At 37.4% G+C, this 21,112-nt stretch overlaps 1 protein-coding gene across 1 annotated transcript in view; it reads left to right on the forward strand.

Moving 5' to 3' along the window:
- The first annotated feature begins 2,153 nt into the window (after positions 1-2,153).
- Positions 2,154-21,112, forward strand: part of NCAPG (non-SMC condensin I complex subunit G) — a 51,571-nt gene continuing 32,612 nt past the window's right edge. The window contains exons 1-7 of the mRNA XM_027835986.1: positions 2,154-2,365; positions 10,133-10,336; positions 10,891-11,119; positions 13,014-13,159; positions 13,490-13,574; positions 19,660-19,852; positions 20,659-20,808. Coding sequence (XP_027691787.1) covers positions 2,255-2,365; positions 10,133-10,336; positions 10,891-11,119; positions 13,014-13,159; positions 13,490-13,574; positions 19,660-19,852; positions 20,659-20,808 — 1,118 coding nt within the window. The 5' untranslated portion in view covers positions 2,154-2,254. The remainder of the gene's footprint in view (positions 2,366-10,132; positions 10,337-10,890; positions 11,120-13,013; positions 13,160-13,489; positions 13,575-19,659; positions 19,853-20,658; positions 20,809-21,112) is intronic.

Here is a 21,112-nt window from a genome sequence, read left to right on the forward strand (position 1 = left end):
TCAATATTCATTGGGAAAATTGGTCTATAGTTTTATTTTTTCGCTTGGTTTAGGTATCAAAACCCTATTTATGTCATAGGAGGAATTTGGTAGAACTCCTTAACCTATTTTTTTTAAAAATATAATTTATATAGTATTGGAATTGTTATTTAAATGTTTGGTAGAGTTTACTCGTAAATCCATCTGGTCCTGGGGATCATTTTTAGGGAACTCATTTTTGGATTGTTCAATTTGTTTTTCAAAGATAGGATTATTTAAGTATTTTATTTCCTCTTCTGTTACTCTGAGCAATTTATATTTTGGTAAATATTCATCCTTTCCTTTAGATTGTCAGTTTTATTGGCATATAATTGAGCAAAATAGCTCCTAATAATTGCTTTATTTCATCTTCATTTTTTTGTGGTGCATTTACCCTCTCATGATGGATATCCTTGCTTCACCCCTGCTCTTATTGGGAAGGCTTCTAGTTTATCCCCATTACAGATAATGCTTGCTCTTGGGTTTAAGATAGATACTACCTATTATTTTAAGGACAGCTCCATTTTTTTTCCTATGCTTTCTAGTGTTTATTTTTTTTTTTAAATAGGAATGGGTGTTGCATTTTGTTAAAAGCTTTTTCTGCATCTGTTGGGATAATCATATGATTTTTGTTGTTTTTCTATACTGATAGTTTTCCTAATACTGAACCAGCTATGCAGATATTCTACAATTTATAGTTGTTCCTGGGGGCAGGTAGGGTGAGGGGTTAGAGAGTGGAGAATGGCATTTCACTCCCTCCACACCCCCCAAAAATTGAGAGGTTAAGAAAATTGTCCAGGGGCATCCAGGCTCAATGTTAGAGGCAGCTAGGTGGCCTAGTGACTGTCCTTGGAAAGCCTGAGTTTAAACCCTGCCTCAGATACTTCAAAGCTATTGTGATCTTGGGCTTAAACCTCAGTCTCCTCATCAATTAAAGGGGAATATTAGAAGTTACCTCACAGAACTGTTGTAAGGACCACATGCGTTTCACAAACCTTAAAGCATTATATAAGTGTTTTTATTATTATATAACTGTATCATTATTATTATTATTATTATTATTATTTAACAGAGGTTGGGCTTGAGCCTGGATTTTCCTGACGCCAAGGACGGTCTATCTGAAAACATTAGGTGGTGGTGGTTGTTGTTTGTTTCATTCTCTAAGAGGACCATGACATCAGGGAGGTGATGCCATGACTTGCAAGTGAATTGGATTTAAGTGAGGAAGGGCTGAGCAAAGTCACCAGCCTCACTTTCTCCTCCAGAGCCATTTGGGTCTAGTGGCCAGATATGGATCAGGACAACTGGAGATGGCCCAGGACTCAGTGGGAGGCCTTGGTCTTTTTAAGCTAAGGTCTTTCCCAGGTCTCAGTTTGACTGAAGCAAAGAAATAATAAGAAATGAGGACTCTTTACTTAATTTAAAAAAAAAAAAAAAGATCTGGGAGGGGAGGCCCCTTGGGATTTCTGGCCCATACAAACACAATTGCCATTTATATTCACTCTGAGCCAATCAGGGCCCAAACTACGACCCAGCGGGGCTTGGGCTGGGACCTAGGTCGGCCAATGGATGTGAGCCAGAGTGGCTTGGGGTTAAATAAAAAGTTTCGGGGATTAAAATGAAATCTGCATTTGCTTTGGGCCCAGCCCCCGCAGGTAAGGGTGTGATGGGATGCTTTAGCTCTCCATCCGTTTCCGCCCGTCAGTTGACAACCATTTATTAGGCGCTTACGGGGTGCCAGGCCCTATGCTGATTCCTGTGCCGACGGTACAGACTTAACCTGGTGTGGAAAACCACAACCTACCAAGAAGAAATGCCTTTCGGAAGGCTCCGGGTCTAGGGCACTAGCCAACGGCTACCACCACCTGCCTCTCTGGACCCACCACTACTTACTACTCTCCGTAGGGACGCCCACTTTCTCTCACCTTTCACCTTCCACCCCTGGCTCACCCTGGTAGAAGCCGCTTGGTTCCCATAGAAACCATAGGCGCAGAGGGATGACTGAGCATGCGCGAATGTATCTGGGCATGCTCCGTGGTTTGCTTGGGCACCGACTCCCGCCTTCCGCACCTTTCTCGCGAGATTTTGTCCAAGTGCGGGAAGAATTTGAAATTCGGAGGTTTGGTTGGGAGTGGCGGGAGCGCGGCTCGGCGGTTCTTGGAGCGCATCGAGCGGGCCTCGGGATTGTGGTCCTGACGAGGGGCGGATAGCGGCCGGACCGCCGAGGAGCGCCGGCATGGGGGCGGAGAAGAAGCTGCTGCAGATTAAAGAGGCCTTTCAGCTGGCCCAGCTGCCGCACCAGAACCACGCCAAGCTGGTGGCGGGCTTGAAACGAACGTTCAGCACGGTGAGCGCGGGGGCGGGGCGGTGCCGGCCTGCGGGTCTGGAGGCCTGGGTTCGAATCCCTCCTCGACCTTTTCGGGCGCTAGGGGGCGCCGGGGAGAACCCCTGGAGCCCCGGAGCCCCGGCCCTGCCCTTCTGTGGCCCCTCCTGGGGGCGGGGGGCGAGGGCTAGTGGAGAGCACTGGAAAGGAGGGGTGGGTAAGGAGTGACTGGGTGTGTAAGGGATGTGTGTGTGTGTGTGTGTGCAATGAGTGGGTGGGTGTATGAGGATGTGTGTATAATGGAAGAGTGTGTATGTAAGAGGTGTGTGTGTGTGTGTGTGTGAGTTCTAATCCTACCTCAGACAATGTGTAGTCGCTTAATAACTTCTCATTGCCCCAGTTGCCCCATCTGTAAAATGAGGATAATAATAGCACCACATCGTGGTAAACTTGTGAGGATCAATTGAGACATGTAAGTGCATGTATATGTACGTGCGTGTATGTATGTACACATATGCACACTCATGTACATACATAGTGCTCTGCAAACCTTAGAGCAGTGTTTACATGTTAGCCATTAATTAACATTGTTGGGGCAACTGTTGTGGAATACCTGAGTTCAAATCTAGCCTCAGACGTTTACTGGTGGGATGACTCTGGGCGAGTCAATTAAGCAACCTCTTGTTTGTCTCACTTTCCTCATCTGTAAAATGGGGACCATTTTAGGATTATCACTTATCTCCCGGGGTTGTAGTGTAGATCAGATAAGATAATATTTGCAGAATGCTTAGTTTAGTTTAACTTGGCACAGATTACTTCCAGGATCAAAGGAAAAGTCTTTTTTTTAAACAAAAAAATAATACTAATAATAGTTAGCATTTATATAATGCCTCCTATTGAACACGCATTATGCTAAGTGCTTTACAATTATCTCATTTTATTCTCACTACCAGCCTGGGAGATAGGTGCTATTTTTATTCCAATTTTACAGTCATGGAAACTGGAGGTTTCAAATGGAGGTTAAGTGACTTACTTGCTCAGGGTCATTTAGCTAGTAAGTATTTGAGGCCAAATTTGAACTCCTGCCTTCCCGACTCCAGGCCCAGCACTAAATCTGCTGTACCATTTAGCACCCCATGCCTTTTTGGGACATTTAAAGCCCTTTGCAACCTGGCCCCTTAATAGCTTTCTAGTTTTCTTATACTTTACTCCCCTCTCAGTACTGTAACCTCCTGCTGCACTGGCGTACTTGCTGTTCCTCAGACATTTCACTCTTTCTTCTAACTGACATTAGCACAGGCTGCTCCCTGTGCCTGGAATACTCTTCCTCTTCAATGCTGTCTCTTAGAAACCCTGGCTTCCTTCTAGACAACTCAGATGCTGTATTCTTAGGAATCCCTTCCTGGTCTCCTTCCCCAACCTTTCTTCTAAAATTATTTTGCATCTTCTCTGCACATACCTATTTCTTTACACGTTATTTCCCTCATTAGAATGTAAACTTGAGAGTGGGGACCGGTTTTGCCTTTTGTTGTGCTCCTAGTGTTTACAGAGTGCCTGACCCATTGTAAGTTCTTAAAAATTTTTTTAATTTCATTTTTTCAAGTAACAAAAATTTACTTCTCTCCCCCACTTCTTCCCCTGATTGAAAAAGGAAAAAACAAATATGTATACTCAAACAAAACAAATTCCCCAATCCATAGTAAGTTCTAATGTTTGTTGACGTGAGTTGATTTAGGCATGAGTTGATTTAGGCAAAGCTACACAGGTAGTAAAATTAGGATTGAAACCTGGGTCCTCCTGTTCCAGGAATCTTGAGCTAGGATGTGGAATTTAAAGCATAATAGAAACCATCTGCAACTTTCTCCATCCCTCTAGACGAATTTCAGAGTTTCAGTTAAATTAGGTCTTTTCCCAGATTTTCAAATTTTAATCACATTTGGTACACTTGAAGTTCTTCTTTCATAGAAAGCACTGATTTGATTCGGGAGATACAATGATAATAATGACAGTCTCTGTCCTTAAGGAGCAGGTGTTCTATTTGTTGGAATTACTATTAATTAGAATTGTTGTTCAAATCTGATTTTTGTATTTCACAGCATTATTTGTTTTTTGATTCAACCTCATTTTGATATTAAAAGAAAATTAGATAAGACAAATATTTTGATTTATTCACTTAAATCAATCAAAACTCACTTATTAAGTACCAGGTACTATGCTAGGCCTTAGTGATTCAAAGAAAGGCAAAAACAACCCCTGCTGTCAAAGAGCTCACAGTCTAGTGGGCATGCATAGCATGCAAACAACTATGTGCAAGCAACATATAGATAGGATAAATTGAGGGAAAACACTAACTTTGAGGAGGGGCAGGAAAGGCTTCTTTCAGAAGGTGAGATTTTAAGTGAGACTTGAAGGAAGCCAGAGAAGCCAGGAGGCAGAAGTGAGAGAAGGGAGAGCATTTGAGGCATAGAGGACAGTCAGTGCAAATGCTCGAGGTCAGGAGATGGAGTGTTCTGTGTGTGGGAAAGTGTAGCTGGATGCAAAAGTACTTGGAAAGGAGTGTAAAGTGTAAGAATACTAGAAAGGTGGGAAAGGACCAGGGTGAGAAGAGGTATAGATGTCAAAAAGAGAACTTTGCATTTGATCCTGGAGGTAAGAGGGAGTTGCTAAAGTTTATTGAGTAGGAGAATGACATGGTCCAACCTATACTTTAGGAAAGTCATTTTGGCACCTGAGTGGATGATGAATTGGAATGGGGAGAGACTTCAGACAGGGAGGCCAGTTAGAAAGCTGTTGAAATAGTCCAGGTGAGAGGGAATGATGGTCCAAGGTGGTGGCTGTTTGAATGAAGTGAAGAGGAAGCTTCCTCTTCTTCCACAGGACAGCTGTTGGGAAGGTGGAAACAACAGGATTTGACAGCAGATTGGTTATGTGGGGGTGAGAGTGAGTAGAGAATGACACTGAGGCTTGTGAGCCTGGGTGACAGCAAGAGGCGCAGCACTTTGGTTAGTAGTAGGAAAGTTGGGTAGGGGGGAGGGGTTTTTTGGGGGGAAGGGGAAGATAATTAGTTCTGGACATGTCGAATTTGAGATATCTATGGGACATCCAATTCAAGTTGTCCAAAAAGCAGTTAGTAGTAAGGGATTGGAACTCAGGAGTAAGCCTTATGACTGGATATATGGGCTGAGGAGTAAATAAATGTCACGGAGATGAGAGTTGAACCCATGGAAGCTAATGAGATCACCAGTCAAGATAGTATAGAGGGGAAAGAGGAAAGGGCCCAGGTCAGAAACTTGAGGGACTCCCATGGTTAGTGGGCATGACTTGGATAAAGATCCAGCAAAGGAGACAGAGAAGGAGTAGTCAGACAGATGGGAGAAGAACCAGATGAGACCATTGTCACAAAAACCCAGAGGGAGAGAATATCTGGGAGCTGGGAGGAGAGAGTGATCAACAGTGTCATTGGTTGCAGAGAGGTCAAAAAGGGCAGGCATTGAGAAAAAGGCCATTGTTCACTTTGTTGCCATTTCAGTGGAATGATAAGGTAAGAAGCCAGATTTCAGAGGGTTTAGAAGTGAATGAGGAGAGATACCCCCCCCTCACACACACACACACACAGAGCTAAAAGGAGTTGAGCTAAAAAGGAAGAGAGCTATAGATGACAGCTATCCGGGAGTGTAGGCTCCAGTGAGTTGTTTTTTGAGGGATGAGGAGTTATATAGTAGTCCCAGGAGATAGGGAAAGATTGAAGAGTAGAAAAAGAGAAGGCTTATTAGTGGGCATAATCTTCTGGAGAAGATGGGAATGGGTGGGATCAAGAGTGCATGTAGAAAGGTTTACCTTGGCAAGGAGAAAGGCCACCTCTTCATTCAAGACAAGGGTGAAGGAGGAGATAATGGAGGAGTCTTTCTTATGAAGTGAGGTCCTAAGCTGAGATTGTAAGTAGATTTTAGGTGATTAGTGCCACGGGGGAGTCAGGAAGACTCCTTTTTGTGAGGTCAAATCCAGCCTCAGATAGTTACTAGCAGTGTGAGCCTGGGCAAGTCACTTAACCCTGTTTGCCTCAGTTCTTCGTCTGTAAAATGAGCTGGAGTAGGAAATGGCAAACCACTCCAGTATCCTTGCCACAAAGAGACAGACACAACTGAAAGGCCTGAACAACAGCAACAGTGATAGTGCCATGGGAGACTTGGGAAGAGATGAAAAAGCGTAAAATAGCCACTGTGGCGAGTAGAGTGTTGAACTGATTATTATTATTAGGAAGGCATAAAAAGGAGTACCTGCACTGAGGGCCCAGTTGAGATTATATAGCATAAACTTTTAGTAGACCGAGTCAGCATGATTCTTTGATTTTTTGCAAAGGAGGTAGATGGTGGGAGCAGCCTAAGATTGGGGTTTTGCAAATCATGATTGGTGATAATGTGAGGGAATGGAATGTACAGTTAAACTGATTCACCAGGGGTTTGAGAGAAGCGAGGGAAGACAGTGTAGGCAGCTTAGGAGTGATGATGATGTATGATCTGAGGACTGGATGACAAACCAAGTCAGTTATCGTAAGGCACAAAGAAAGATAGATGATAACGGATTTATGATCAGATAAGGGCATTTCGTGGCTATGAACGTGGAAGTGTAACACCTATAGATGATGACAAGGTCACAAGTATGATCATTTAGTGCATCTGAACTGATCATGGGAATTGAGTAGACTGAGGAACTGGAAAGCATAGTTGAGGGAGCATCAATATGTGTGTTGAAATCCCCTAGTCTGAGGGCAGGAGCTATGGTAGAAAAAAGGAATGAACCAAGCACTGAACTCATTGAGGAATGAAGGAGAATACCCTGGATAGCATGGACCTTAAAAGGAGGAGAGTGTGCAGAGGTAGAGGCAGAGTCTGGAAGGTGCAACGAGGTACAGGAACCATTCTGACTGACCAGTGAGCCAGTGATGTGAAAGGACAACCAGTCCTGGAAAGGGTGGGCATGGATGCATTGTCATCCAGAGGTAGTGACAGAAGTGACAGAAGATGGAAAGAGTGAGGAGAAAAAAAAGGTTTAAGATGAAAGCAAGCTTGTTAATTATGGAGCAGGCATTCTAGAGAGCACAGTGGAAGGAGATGGGCAGATCTGGAGTGGGACATTGGGGCAGTGGGGTTGGGAGAATGGGAGTGAGTGTGCAGTTGAGGAAGAGGGAGCTTGGGCTTCAGAATCCCTGGGTGGGGAGGGTATTTGGGAGCAAGAGTAGACTGACTTGAAGAATGAATTTAGGCAGAATACCAGTGATTGGGAAGAGTGCCATTGAGGGAGGCAGGTGATGAGATTTTTCTGTCCCTTCTCTCGTAAGTTCTGGTCCAGGGCTGGTACAAGACTCTGGGGAAGGACATAGAGGAAAGACTGAGACCGAGGCTGTCTCAGGTGACTGGGTGATTGATGGATCCTCTCATGATTCTACAAATGCCCCGGGTCAAAGATGGAGGCCAAGTTTGTGCTAGATACTGGGAAGTCTCTGTGAAGAAGGCTGGCCAGGAAATGTGTGTTTGGGATCTGGGTGCCTAAGATCCAGGATGGTGCACGCTCCTTCTCTCCCCTTGACACTGAGGGGCTGAAGAGTGAAGCCAGTTATTGCAAGTAGCTAAGAAGGCCCTGGGACCGAGACTGTAGGATACTATTAAAAAAACCAACTGTAGGATACCCTGGAATATTAAAAGTAACTGCAGCTCATATTCTTTTAAAATAAATGACCCCTCTGGAGGAGGAAGGGTGCTTTTTTGTCTACTTATTCAGAGACCTTGTCTAGAATGAATTTTCACTGTCGTAATAGCTTTTTACCATTAGTGTTTTCATTGATTTGTACAAGACTTCTCTTTCACATATTTCTGTTATTTTTTATATTCTTATTTTTTTATTTAAGGGGTTCTGGGATAATTTCAACTAGAAAGTCAAAGTCTAAAAAAATGAATAAAATTAACTGTTGAGGACTGTCTATAAGCAAAAGTGTTGTTTGTTTATTGTACATAATTTATTAGGGTTTTTAGGGGTGGGAACTTGTTGCCTCAAGGCATGTGGCCTTGAGGTTGCAGGTTTCCCACCCCTGGACTGTAATTTCACTAGTTGAAGATATTAGAAATGAATTTTAGGCATAAAAGGTTTGCCTCAGTTTTCTCGGTATAGTTAGGAATATAGATCCAAGCCCATTTATTCCAATCCTGTCCTTTTCTGTGTGAGTAAACTGCAGTGGCTTACTCAGGGTTGCAGGACTGAGACTAGAACCCAATTCTTTTGATTCTCAGTCTAGTGTTTTATACTATATCGCATTGCCTAAAAGTTGTTTGTAGGTTTTCCTTTATCTTTACGTTGGGCATTTCGACAAAGAAATATAGAAGTAACAATAAGAGCTCATTTTACTGAGAAGAAACTGAAGCTTAGTGAGTGAGATTGACTGGCAAAACTGTTAAAAAATGAGGGGTTTAGACCTCTAAGGTCTCTTCCAGATCTAGATCTATGGTCCTTTGTTCTTTTTCTTGCCCAGGGTCATATGTTTGTGGTATTATTAGAATGGGATGTGAGAAGGCCAGGGAAGGATGATAATCCAATAACGAATATTGTAATGGAAGATGATCTCAATAGAAAACGTTAGCATGATGACAATAACTTATATTTAACCATTCTATAGTGTGATTGACAGCCTCTAGAGTGTTATTAAGACGAGTTTAAGTCTGACCTCTGACACATACAGGTTTTGTGTCCCTCTGCAAGTCCATTTGCTTGCACCCCCTAAGACAGTAACATTATTAAATTGAAGAACAGTTGTCAATTTGTCATCTCGGGTCAAGAAAAGACATTGTATACAAAGTGCTTTACCAAATGCTTTCCTCACAACTCAAGTGAGGTGGAGTAAGTCTGATATACCCCATTTTTACAGATGAGGAAACAGTGTTATAGAGAGATTGTGACTTTGCCAACACAATAAATATGACTGGGATTCAAACATTTATGTTCTTACACCAAGCCTAATATTCTTTCCATTGTACTACACTGCCTCATGTACTATACTGCAATGAATATGGATGGCAAATGGCGTATCAAAAATAAGTTTTTCTGACAGTATAACCAACAAGCAGATAGTGTTATCTTTGTGTTCCTCATAAAAGAGTACAGTTTCTCTGCTGGGTACTTTTCACCCAAAGCACAGTATTCCTTGGACAGATTCAGGGATATTTAGAAGAATCAAAATCAATCAATTAAGCACCAAAGTATTCATATACAGTGAAAATCCAGTTGTCCATTTTTTTTTTTTTTTTTTTTTTTTTTTTTTTTGATGTATTGGAGTTTTATGCAGTGGACTTGCTGTCCACGGGAGGGTTTTTAATCAGTGTCTTGTATGATAAGAATATAAATGTTGAAATTTTATGGACTAGTGTGGATGGATGGTTAGGTCCCTGCCAACTCTTGAGACTTTGATTCTAAAACCTGGGTTTAATTTTTTTCATTTTACCACTTATTCAGGTGTACATGGACAACCTTATTGGGTTGTTGTTAGGATGAATACAGAATAATTTATGAAAAGAGCTTTGTAAACCTTAGAGCCCTATAGAAATATGAGTTCTTACAGTTATACTAATGGAAGGTTACCTTGGAGTAAGATGTTGATTGATGATTGCCAATATTTCATTTAGGAAAAATATGAAGATTTTAATTTGTCTGAATAGTGATTTAATGTTTGTCATAACCTTAATGTAATTCTGAGAATAAATAGGCTTATCAATAAACTTAAGAAGGATTTATTTTGTCTTTCAGGTAGAAGATAAAACAATTTTTTTTAAAGAATTCGTTCATTACCTTAAATATGCTATGGTAATCTATAAGCGGGAGCCTGCTGTGGAGAGAGTAGTAGATTTTGCAGCTAAGTTTGTTACTTCATTCCACCAATCAGAGAAAGAAGATGATGAAGAAGATGAAGAAAGTTCCCTTTTAAATTATTTGTTTACTTTTCTCCTGGAGGTATTATTTGATTCATTATCAAGATGTCTTAGGAGTGTGTTTTTTGAAGAAATTTGCTGAATTAACAAGACCTTTAGACATGTATCATTTAGAAAATGAAACATGATTTAGAAAATATATGTAAACATTTGGAAGAATATTAAATTAGTTTCCTAAAACTTATAATTATCTATACAGAATATTTACAGTACGACCATTTAAGATATAAATTTGATGAGTTCTCCGGTATTTTTTTATGATGAGAAAACTAATGTTCTAGTTTAATGTAAATATTGTTTAAATAAGTCAAGTTTTGCAATGAAAAGCATGTTAAAGAATCAGTTCTTAAGACTAGTTTTATTTGGACAAGGTTTAAAGTGTATATCAGGGCACAGAGATGAAATAGTTATAGCTTTTATGTTTTATAATATAAAATGTCCTATACATTTTCAGAAACTTAAATGTAAGCTTCTTAAACTAGAATGTAGTTGTGTGCATATTCTGGAGAAAAACTGAATTAAATGTGACTTCTATAATGTATCCTATGATTAATTCTTGATTTGTTTTTGTTTTAGTCTCATGAAGCAAATAGCAATGCAGTTAGATTTAGAGTGTGCCATCTTATAAATAAACTTTTGGGAAGTATGCCGGAAAATGCCCAGATTGATGATGATTTGTTTGATAAAATTAACGAAGCCATGCTTATTAGGGTGAAAGATAAAATTCCAAATGTGAGAATTCAGGCAGTTCTGGCTCTTGCTAGACTTCAGGATCCCAAGGATGATGATTGTCCTGTAGTTAATGGTATGTGCGATGTCATGATTCATTTCCAACTTCACTACTTCTCAATAATTGGATTTTTAAAAGTTAATTGCTGTTATAGAAGCCTTTCTAATCACGATTTATTCTAATATGTGTAAAGTGTTTGAAATGTCGGAACAAATGTTTGTTTCCCAAGTAGCAACGTCAAGACATTTTTGAGAACTCTTCAGGATGGACAGCTGTTTAAAATAAATAAAGACTTTTAAAATGGACTTTTGATAAACTTAGATTTATCCAAAATCCAAGCCAAAGGGCTTCTAGCATCCTTAGAATAATTTCTTATCAACCATTTGGAGTCAAAGGATCTGAGTTTGAATCCTTACTATGCCATTTACTGTGTATATAACCTTGGCCAAGTCACTTTAACCTACCTGGGCGTCATTTTCCTTGTCTGTACAGTGAGCATTGGTCTAGACTCAATGACCTCTGCAACTCTATATGACCTTGCACCTACAATCTATAACCTTGTCTGTAATCTTAACTGTGACTGGTTTTTAACCTCAGTCCTTTATGTTGACTTAGGAAACCTGCTTGTTGAGAAAATAATTTGAACCGTAATTAAATGTGACATCTCATGCTTCACTGTTTGATTTATGATGCCTCTGAGTTTTATTTATTAAATATTTTTATAGTCTTTACTCTTTCTTAAAAGCATTTTTTATTTTTGTCTTTTGTTTTCATGTTGCTTAGTCCTGTCCCCCCCCCCCCCGAGGGTCTTATAACAAAGAATTTTGGTCTTCATTCTTTTAAAAAATAATTTTAAATGTAATTTGAACTGATTTATAGCTATTTCAGTTATTATGGTGCAGCAGACTCTCAATGAGTGCCTATGAGATACGTGTGGACTTCTGTGTATAGAAGTTGAAATTTAATGTTTAGAACTTATTGAACATGGCAATGTTCCATGTAGGTATCCACTTTGGCTCTTACAGTTAACTAATATGCAAAATTTTTTCAACATACTTCTTTCCACTGTTGTCATTCTAGTTATCCCACCTTCTTCAGAAAGCCTTTTCTGACCCCTCACTACTAGTGCCTTCCCTCTGAGGTTACCTTCACTTTACAATGCATATATCTTGTATGTCAGTTATTTGCATGTTATTGCCCCCATTATAATATGAACACCTTGATAGCATGGATTGTGTTTTTGCCCTTTTTGGTATCCCTATCACTGGTATATGCTTCATATAAAGGTATATTGACATACTGAAAGTGTGTGCAGATCTGAAATTACCTTTTCAGTAATGTTCAAGTAATATTTCTAGGCATAATTTCCATTAATTATATATTGAATGCATTAAGAAATACTTAATTTTATTACCTATCCCTTGCAATAAATAATAGTAGCTGATCAAAAGTTCTTTGCAGTTTATAAAGTGCTTCATAAACATTATCTCACTTGATTCTTGTGCCAGTCCTGTAATATCACAAAAAGCAAATATGTAAATATGCAAAAATGATTATTCCTGTTTACAGATGAGAAAACAGGTTCAGTTAAGTGCAGTGACTTAAGGTAACACAATTGTAAGTGGCAAAGCTGGATTTAAACTTAGGACTTCTTCAAAGTCCTTTGGTCCTTCTTCGTTCTCCACAGGAGAATGATCAAAGAGTTATGGGGATCAAAAGAACATCTACAGGTGCACGTTACTATTCGGTGATCCTTGATGGTCATCAGTTGTACAAATATATATTCTTCATTGAAACTATCTTCATCGTGCATGATTCTGAAGTATTTTTGAAATATTTACTTGCAATTTTGTTAAGTTTTCATATGAATTGCTTTCATATGAATGGATAAAGTGATTACTCTAGTAATTCAAATGATGAAAAAATCCCAAAGCAGACAAAATTTTTTTTTTTGCTATTTATTTTAAAGCATATAGTACCTTACTTGAAAATGATTCCAATTCAGAAGTGAGGCGTGCGGTGTTATCTTGTATTGCTCCATCAGCAAAGACTTTGTCAAAAATTGTTGGACGTACCAGGGATGTGAAAGAGGCTGTCAGGAAGTTGGCATATCAGGTACATGAGATTTAAATATCTTATACGTAAATACTTTAAAAATATTTGTCCTGTTTTAGAATGGAAATTTAATGTGAAAAACTATTTAACAATATAATGGGCATCTTCCCACCTAAATGATCACAGAAAGAATGAAGTTTCATGGAAATCTATTATTTTCTCATTTTAAACTGGTAACAATCAGTTTATAGAGATGTACTTATTTTTTCTTTTGGGACAAAGGAGTTGTGTAAAGTCCATTTTTATATTAAGTGAAAATATAGAGTTGGTTTTTTTTTTCATGTTTCCAGGTTAATGGAACTTAACTTTTGTCTGTCAATTGTTTTTAAGGTTTTAGCTGAAAAGGTTCATATGAGAGCTTTGTCTATAGCTCAGAGAGTAAAGCTTCTGCAACAAGGACTTAATGACAGATCAGGTAAGCAATGTATATGAGTTTAGAAGATTTGATGGTACTTTTGGAATAGCATAACTTGAGGGTCAAGGTCATGCTTTGTAAATCTTAACATCTCCTTTAGCATCTAGTGTATTGCTTTGCATATAATAATAATTGACAGTTGTGTGTTGTTTTAAAGTTTAAAAAGTGTTTTATATTCTCTCTTCTGGACCTTGTAACAAACTCATGAGGTGGGAACTAAAATACATCTGTGATTTAATGGAACCCATCTATACCTGCCATCTTGTGCAATTCTTGTCTCTCTTCTCACAAAAATTAAGTGAAGCAGTCTGCCCATCATTCTGGATGACTTCCTTGATTTTTCCTGTCATTATGAGGGTACCAGTGGAATGCCCTGGCTATCTCCACCTGTTACCTCTCACCTTCAATACGTGAAGAGCCCATCTTTTCTTCTTTTACATTTCCTTGATGAAGTATAAGTCTTGTTCTTTCAAGTTCTCCTTTGATTAGATCTTGTAGCCTGCATAAATCTACCATGAGACTCTCCATTGCCCTCTATCTGAGACTTATTTTTAGTTCTCTGGAGGCAACTGTATTCTATATCTCCCTGCCATTTAGCAATATTTTTAGAATGTAAGTATTGAAAATATGAGCCTTTGTTTTCATGGGAGCTTAGAATGGGTAAAAGAGCTTTGAAGTTTCCAGAAGGAAATCTAACTTATTCTTCTCCTGTTTGATCCTTGGCCCAACTCATCACTCTGTACTATCTGTCCAAGATAAATATACTATTGAAAATGTTCTATGGGGTGTTGATCTAAATGTTTGTTGCGTTCTGATCAGTGAGAATTCTTCATCTATTTGGTCTTAACTTTGTGGATATAGGCAACTACTGTGAATGATTATAGGTCTCTTCCAGGAAACTATAATATTTTGTGTCTTAGAGCAATTAGCACACTCTACAAAAACAGCATCTGGAGGACTTCACCATCCACAGGATTCTCCACTGGATTGCCTCCATCATTGTGATAAATACCTTTGGAAAGGCTAGATCTCTGTTCTAAGCCTCTCTTGATTAAAGGTTCCTTGAATAGTGTGATTTTTGTTATATCTTCCAAAGAGTCTGGAATGATCTTGATATATGAATGAGAGACACCTTATAAGATGTCTTTTTTAATATAGCTCTTGAGAACTTGTTTGCTCTCTGCTAATACCCTGATCCAGAATGCCCTTGATTAATATAGATATATAACTCTCATATAGATTTTGTATACTTTGGAGAGTAGGTACTTAGGTCAGTAGTTATTACTATTGTAGTTGGTTTTTTGTTGTTAATGGTTGCTAATAAAGTTAACATTGAAAATAATAATTTTTTCTACGTCTTTTCACTTTCAAATACTTTGCACCTTGGTCCCTCAATGCCTTCACAGTTATGTTGCTTCCAACACTAATCTTTTTATACACTTGGTCCACTCTGGCTGTTTTTCCTGTTTTTGTTCTCTTTAAATGCCATTTCTACCTCTCCTATAAACACATTTGGAACTGTGATGTGAGTGTGGTGATTCCACACTTGATGGAAAAAAACAAACTATTATAATAATTTTTAAATCTTTTTCATAGTTCTTTAAATAACCAGGTTTCTTACAAATTACGTGCTTAGGGTGGCAGGGAGGATAGTTGAAATAATGACTTGCTGTCATCATCCTGGGAAAAAATTCAGAATACAAGCTGTAGGTACAGTTTTACAGTATTATATTTTCTTCATTTATGAAGGGTAGCCTATTTTTATTACAATATCAATTTGTATTATACATTTTTACCCTTAGGAAGTTTTCCTCACTCTTTCACCGCATTCTTGATTTCCTCTATGTTCATTTCACTGAGCTTTAGTTTCTGTAATGAAAAAATTTCCCCTGTCTTAGTGAATATAACAAAGACAGGAAGGAAGCTGCTTCCTTGAAGGCTGCATTCCCTATTTTTCCATACCTCTATAATCCAATTTCTATTTTAAACTACTCCTTACCTTTTTCAGATGTGGAAACAAATCTCACGTGGTTCAAATACAAATAGGATAACTTGAAAATCAGAGCAGTAGACTGAAGAAGGGAAGCAGGCTACTATTTTTTGTCTAACTTAACATTAACATATTCATTTTATAAATAGGTTATCTAATGAATATTTTGGCTTCTTATACATTATTTAAATTCATTTTCTTAGTCTTCTTGAAAGTCCCAAAAGCTAAGGGTAAAATTAAAAATTTATATTCTTGTTTACTATATTTCTGGCATGGTGACTTAGTCCTTTGTTTCTCAAGGCAATTCAAAATTTTTCTCTTATTTGTGCTCAGAAGAATACTCTATTTTTTACTTGACTTTGTTTTATCAGACACCTTTAGGGAAATTCAAGGAGTAAAAGGAGAAGGGAAAGTAATTTATTTTCTTTTCAATTTTAAAGTATTTTAAAGATTAAGCAAAATGTGTGAAAGGCTAAAAGACATATTAGATGATGGCATTTTCCCTATTATTAAAAGAGGTTCATATCAGAGGTTTTTATTTTCCACAGTGGTGTTTTCTTACCTTTAGATTTACAGTGATTTTCTCATCTAGTCAGGTGCCTTGCAGATTTTTATCTTTTTTTAAAAATTAACTTATCATTTAATCCTTAAATTAATAAAGAAGTTGGGCTGTGAGGAAATAACCCTCTTGAATTTTTAAGTGGCTAGGAAATTAAGCTACAAACGCATTGTTGCAGAATCTATGAATCAGAATAAATTTCTGGAAAGCAATTTGGAATTATGCAAATAAAAGTGGCTAAAATATCTACACCCTTTGACCAAAAGATTTCACCGCTAGTCATCTACTCTAATGAGGTTATTTACAAAAAAAAAAAGAAAGAAATCTCTATATACACCGCTATTTTTATGGCAGCATTTTTTGGTGACAAATATCTGGAAGCAAAGTAGATGTCTACTGATGAGGGAATAACTAAATGAAATGTAGTATGGAAATGTTTTGGAATATTACTGTGTTGTAAGAAATGACAATTATGATGAATGTAGAAAACAGAAAGACCTACATAAACTCTGGTGCAAAGTGAAGCAGGCAGAGTAGGAAAACAATATGTACAGTGACTACAACAATGTAAATAGAACAGTAATGGCAAAGCAATAGAGAATGAATGTAAAATTTAAAAAATCATGACCCCAAAGAACAATTTTGCTAAAAAAAAATTTTCTTTTTCTTTTTTAAAATAAAAAAAAATCTTTATTTGAGGAATGGCTCTTTGAGAGGAGAAGGGGGAAGAAAACAAGGGAAAGTCTAGGTGATCTAAAAACAGAGTATTAGTAAAGCTGTACTAAAAAAATAAAATAAATTTACATAATCTCCCACTATGCTGGCTTCTTCCTTCTGCCTATAAACATGCTTAGGTCTACTCTTACCTGCAAAAAAGCAATATTAAACTCTTATCTTTCCTCTTTTTCATGACCAAGATACTTGAAAATCATTTATATGTATTGTCTGTCTCTGAATTTTAAAAAAAATCTGTTTTCTAAACATTTTTCTTTGTTAGCTATTAGTGTATCTAGGTGGCTCAGTGGATAGAGTACCAGACCTGGAGTCAGAAAGACCTGATTTCAAATCTGGCCTTAGACACTTACTAGCTGTATGACCCTTGGAAAGTCATTTAGCCCTGTTTACCTCAGTTTCCTCATCTGTAAAATGAGGTGGAGAAGGAAATGACAAATCACTCCAGTATCTTTGCAAAGAAAACCCCAAATGGGGTCACAAAGAGTTGGACATGACTAAACAACAACCATCATTTTTTTTAAGGGTCCTGTTAATCTATTATACTTTGCCAATCATCTTTTCCTGATTCAGAATTAAATCCCAAAATAGCAATTACCCTGTTGCTACTTTTAACTTTTAAGAGTTTTTCACTAGTACAATTCAACAGTTTATTCAGTGCCCTACTTTTATCAGAATAAGACTTTGAGTAGCTGTGTAATAATTAGTTGGAGGCCCTTATATCCTTTTATCTCCTGCTGGGTTTTGTTAGCAGTATATAGAAATGCTATTCAGGATTATTTTATATCCTATTATTTTACTGAGGTTAGTTTTAATTGATTTTTTTTGTTGAGTCACCAGAATTCTCTAAGTTTAAATAGATCATATGCAGATAGTGATAATTTTGTTATCTCTTTGCTTATGCTTATTCCTCAATTTACTTTTCTTGTCATTGCTGTAGTTAGCATTTCTAGAACTACATAAAGTAATAGTTGTAACAAAGGTCATCTTGCTTTACCCTTGATCTTATCTGAAAGACCTCTAGTGTTTCTCCATTACAAAAAAAAATGCTAGTTGTTGGTTTTTGGTAGCTACTCTTTAGAAAGTAGTTTTATTCTTGTGCTTTCTAGTGTTGGGTTTTGTTTTGTTTTGTTTTGTTTTACATAAATAAGCATCATGTTTTGTCAAACCTTTTTTTCTGCTTCTATTGAGACAGTCATATGAAATTACATTTTATTATCTCATTTTTAGAGTTTTCCTAATGTTTTTGATGATAAGATCACAAAAATTTTCATTTTTAAAAAGAGAGTAATAAATTTAGTCAGAAGAGCTAGGTTTGAGCTAGCTTATTTTTTGTGTGACTTTGGGCAAATCACAAGCTCCCTGAGCCTAAATTTCTTCATCTGTCAAATGAACACAATGCTTGTTTCTGCCTGCCTCACAGGGTCATTGTTAGGATTCAGTTCAACAAACATTTATTAAACACCTACTGTGTGCCAGGCACTGGGAATACAAAGAAAATAAAATCATTTCTATCCTCAAGGATCTTGTTAGAGATGAGTAGGTATCAAAGGAGAGAGAGAGAGAGAGAGAGAGAGAGAGAGAGAGCAGTAGCCACCAAGGTTAAACATTTAACATGGCATTGAGGTGCAGGTGCTCAACAAACAACTGGAAATGCAAGTCTGGAGTTTAGGAAAGAGATCAGGGCTGAAGATACTGAATCAGGAGTCATTAATGTAGAAATGAAGAGTGAACTCTTGGGAGTAAATGAAATTGCTGAGGATTAGAGTATACAAAAATGGTCCAAAGGTGGAATCCTGGGGAATGCTGATTTTTGTATATCTCACCTTTACTGGGTGGTTTTTTGGTTGTGTTTTTTGTTGATACATTTTCTTAGTCTCCATTTACTTTTATTAGAAATACCAGGAGACTTAATTTCCAGGTCTAACATTTAATTCCGTGATCTTGGACAAGTTACTTTTTTTTTGTTTGTTTGTTTCTTTTTTAAAAAAATATTATTTCTTTGTAGTTTTCAACATTCACTTTCATTCCAAATTTTTCCCCCTCCCCTCTGCCCAAGACGGCATGCAATCTAATATAGGTTATACATGTATAGTCATATTAAACATATTTCCACATTAGTCATGTTGTGAAAGAAGAATCAGAACAGAAGGGAAAAACAATGAAAAAGAAAAAAAAACAGAGGAAACGGTATGCTTCGGTCTGCATTCATACTCCATAGTTCCTTCTCTGGGTGTAGATAACATTTTCCATCACTTTCTTAGTATGTCAAAAAACTGTAGCACTATAGACTACACTTATCAAACATCCATTTTCTTTTGGTCTTGAACTTTAGAGCAGTCAGGCGGCGTGAAGTTGTCTTAGATCATTGCATTGTTGAGAAGAGCTAAGTCTATCAAAGTTGATCATCGCACAGTGTTGCTGTTAGTGTGTACAATGTTCTTTTTCTGCTCATTTCACTAAGCAGCAGTTCATGTAAATCTTGCCAGGTTTTTTGAAATCCACCTACTCATCATTTCTTATGGAACAATAGTATTCTGTTATATTCATATACCATGATTTGTTCAGCCATTCCCCAAATGATAGGCATCCCCTCAATTTCCAATTCTTGAGCAAATTATTTTCCTTCTGGACCCCATTTACCTCATTTGCAAATTGAAGGCGGTCATTCCAGGTAGTCTTTGAGGTCTTGTCTATGACTTTGAGAATAATGAATTAACTAAACTAACTTTTATTCAAAATATAGGCAGTAAAACCCCCATGGAAATTGCTTATGTGGTATTTTTAAATGTCTATATGAACAGAGGCTGTGAAAGAAGTTATGCAGAAGAAACTTCTTCAGTCTTGGTTACATTTTACCGAAGGAGGTATCTTACAATTTCTGCATCGTCTGGATGTAGAAAACTGCCCTGAGGTGGCAGACTCAATCCTGAAGGCCTTGTTTGCCATGATTCCTCTTAGTGAACTGATGGAAGTCTGTAAAAACAGCGATGGCAGGTAAATAGAGGATTGTTCTTTTTTTACTCTTTCTATCCTTTCCTCCTTCACTCTCAAAGTGGGAGTCATGAACAGATAGGGAGAGATACAATTAATTAGACCCACCTTTCCTTGATAGACACACATAAGGGGAGAGGGCTCTATTTCTAATGTGGCTAGATGACCATGACTGGCAGATTACTACATTTAGTTTTATTTTCCATCTGTTTTTGAGATGAGTGTGATACTTGCTTTGTCTTTGTCTTTTTTGTAGTTGTGTGGCTGCCCTTTTTATCTTCCTTGTTCTTTCCTATATAAAACTTCTAGTAGATGTGTATCACAACGTATTCACTTTCCTTTTTTCCTTTTTATTACTTTGGTTTTATTATCCAATAGCTTGTTCCAGTACTGTGTGTTTGATCATTTTCCTTTTTTTTTTTTTAAGATTCTAAATTTATCAGTTCCTTTTTTAGAGGTGGGAATGGGAGAGGATAAATAAATTAAAACTTGTAGTTAAAAAACTTTTTTGTTGATACATTTTCTTGGTCTCCACTTACTTTTATTACAAATATCAGGAGACTTAATTTCCAGGTCTAACATTTAATTCTGTGATCTTGGACAAGTTACTTTATTTTTTTTTGTTTGTTTCTTTTTTAAAAAAAAATTATTTCTTTTTAGTTTTCAACATTCACTTTCATTCCATTTAAATTGTAGTTAAAAAAGTTATAGCAGCCTTAAAAGTTTGTTACTTCCTGTTTAGAGAATGTACTTTGTTAGGTTTTTACTTTTCAATTATAAATTAATTGCCTTTTTTTTATTAAATCAAGGAAATTGATCCCTATGGAAACACTAACCCCTGAAATTGCTTTATATTGGAGAGTTCTTTGTGAATATCTGAAATCTAAAGGAGATGAAGGGGAAGCTTTCTTAGAGCAGATTTTGCCAGAAACTGCTATCTATGCAGAATATCTGCTGAGGTAAAAAGGTCCTTTCTTTTTTATTCTGTCATCAAAATACTGATTTTGGGAATAAAATTAAAGCTTTCTTAGTTACTAATAAGCTTGGAAGACAGAGGAGATTATTCATAGTAACACTATTTAAGATATTATACTTGAGCATTTGTATCTGGAGAAACTTGTAGTGAAAAAAATCATTGATGCTGTGATGGAGTGTTATACTTGGAATAAAGAAGGCCGGAGTCCTGTAACTGATATGAATAAAATCTTTTGCAAACTTTAAAATGAAAACAGCTGAGGTTTATATAAAATGTCAAGGTGAGCA

This window comes from Vombatus ursinus, unplaced genomic scaffold (genome assembly GCF_900497805.2).
Source record: "Vombatus ursinus unplaced genomic scaffold, bare-nosed wombat genome assembly UNPS02014818.1, whole genome shotgun sequence".
NCBI classification, from domain to species: Eukaryota; Metazoa; Chordata; class Mammalia; order Diprotodontia; family Vombatidae; genus Vombatus; species Vombatus ursinus.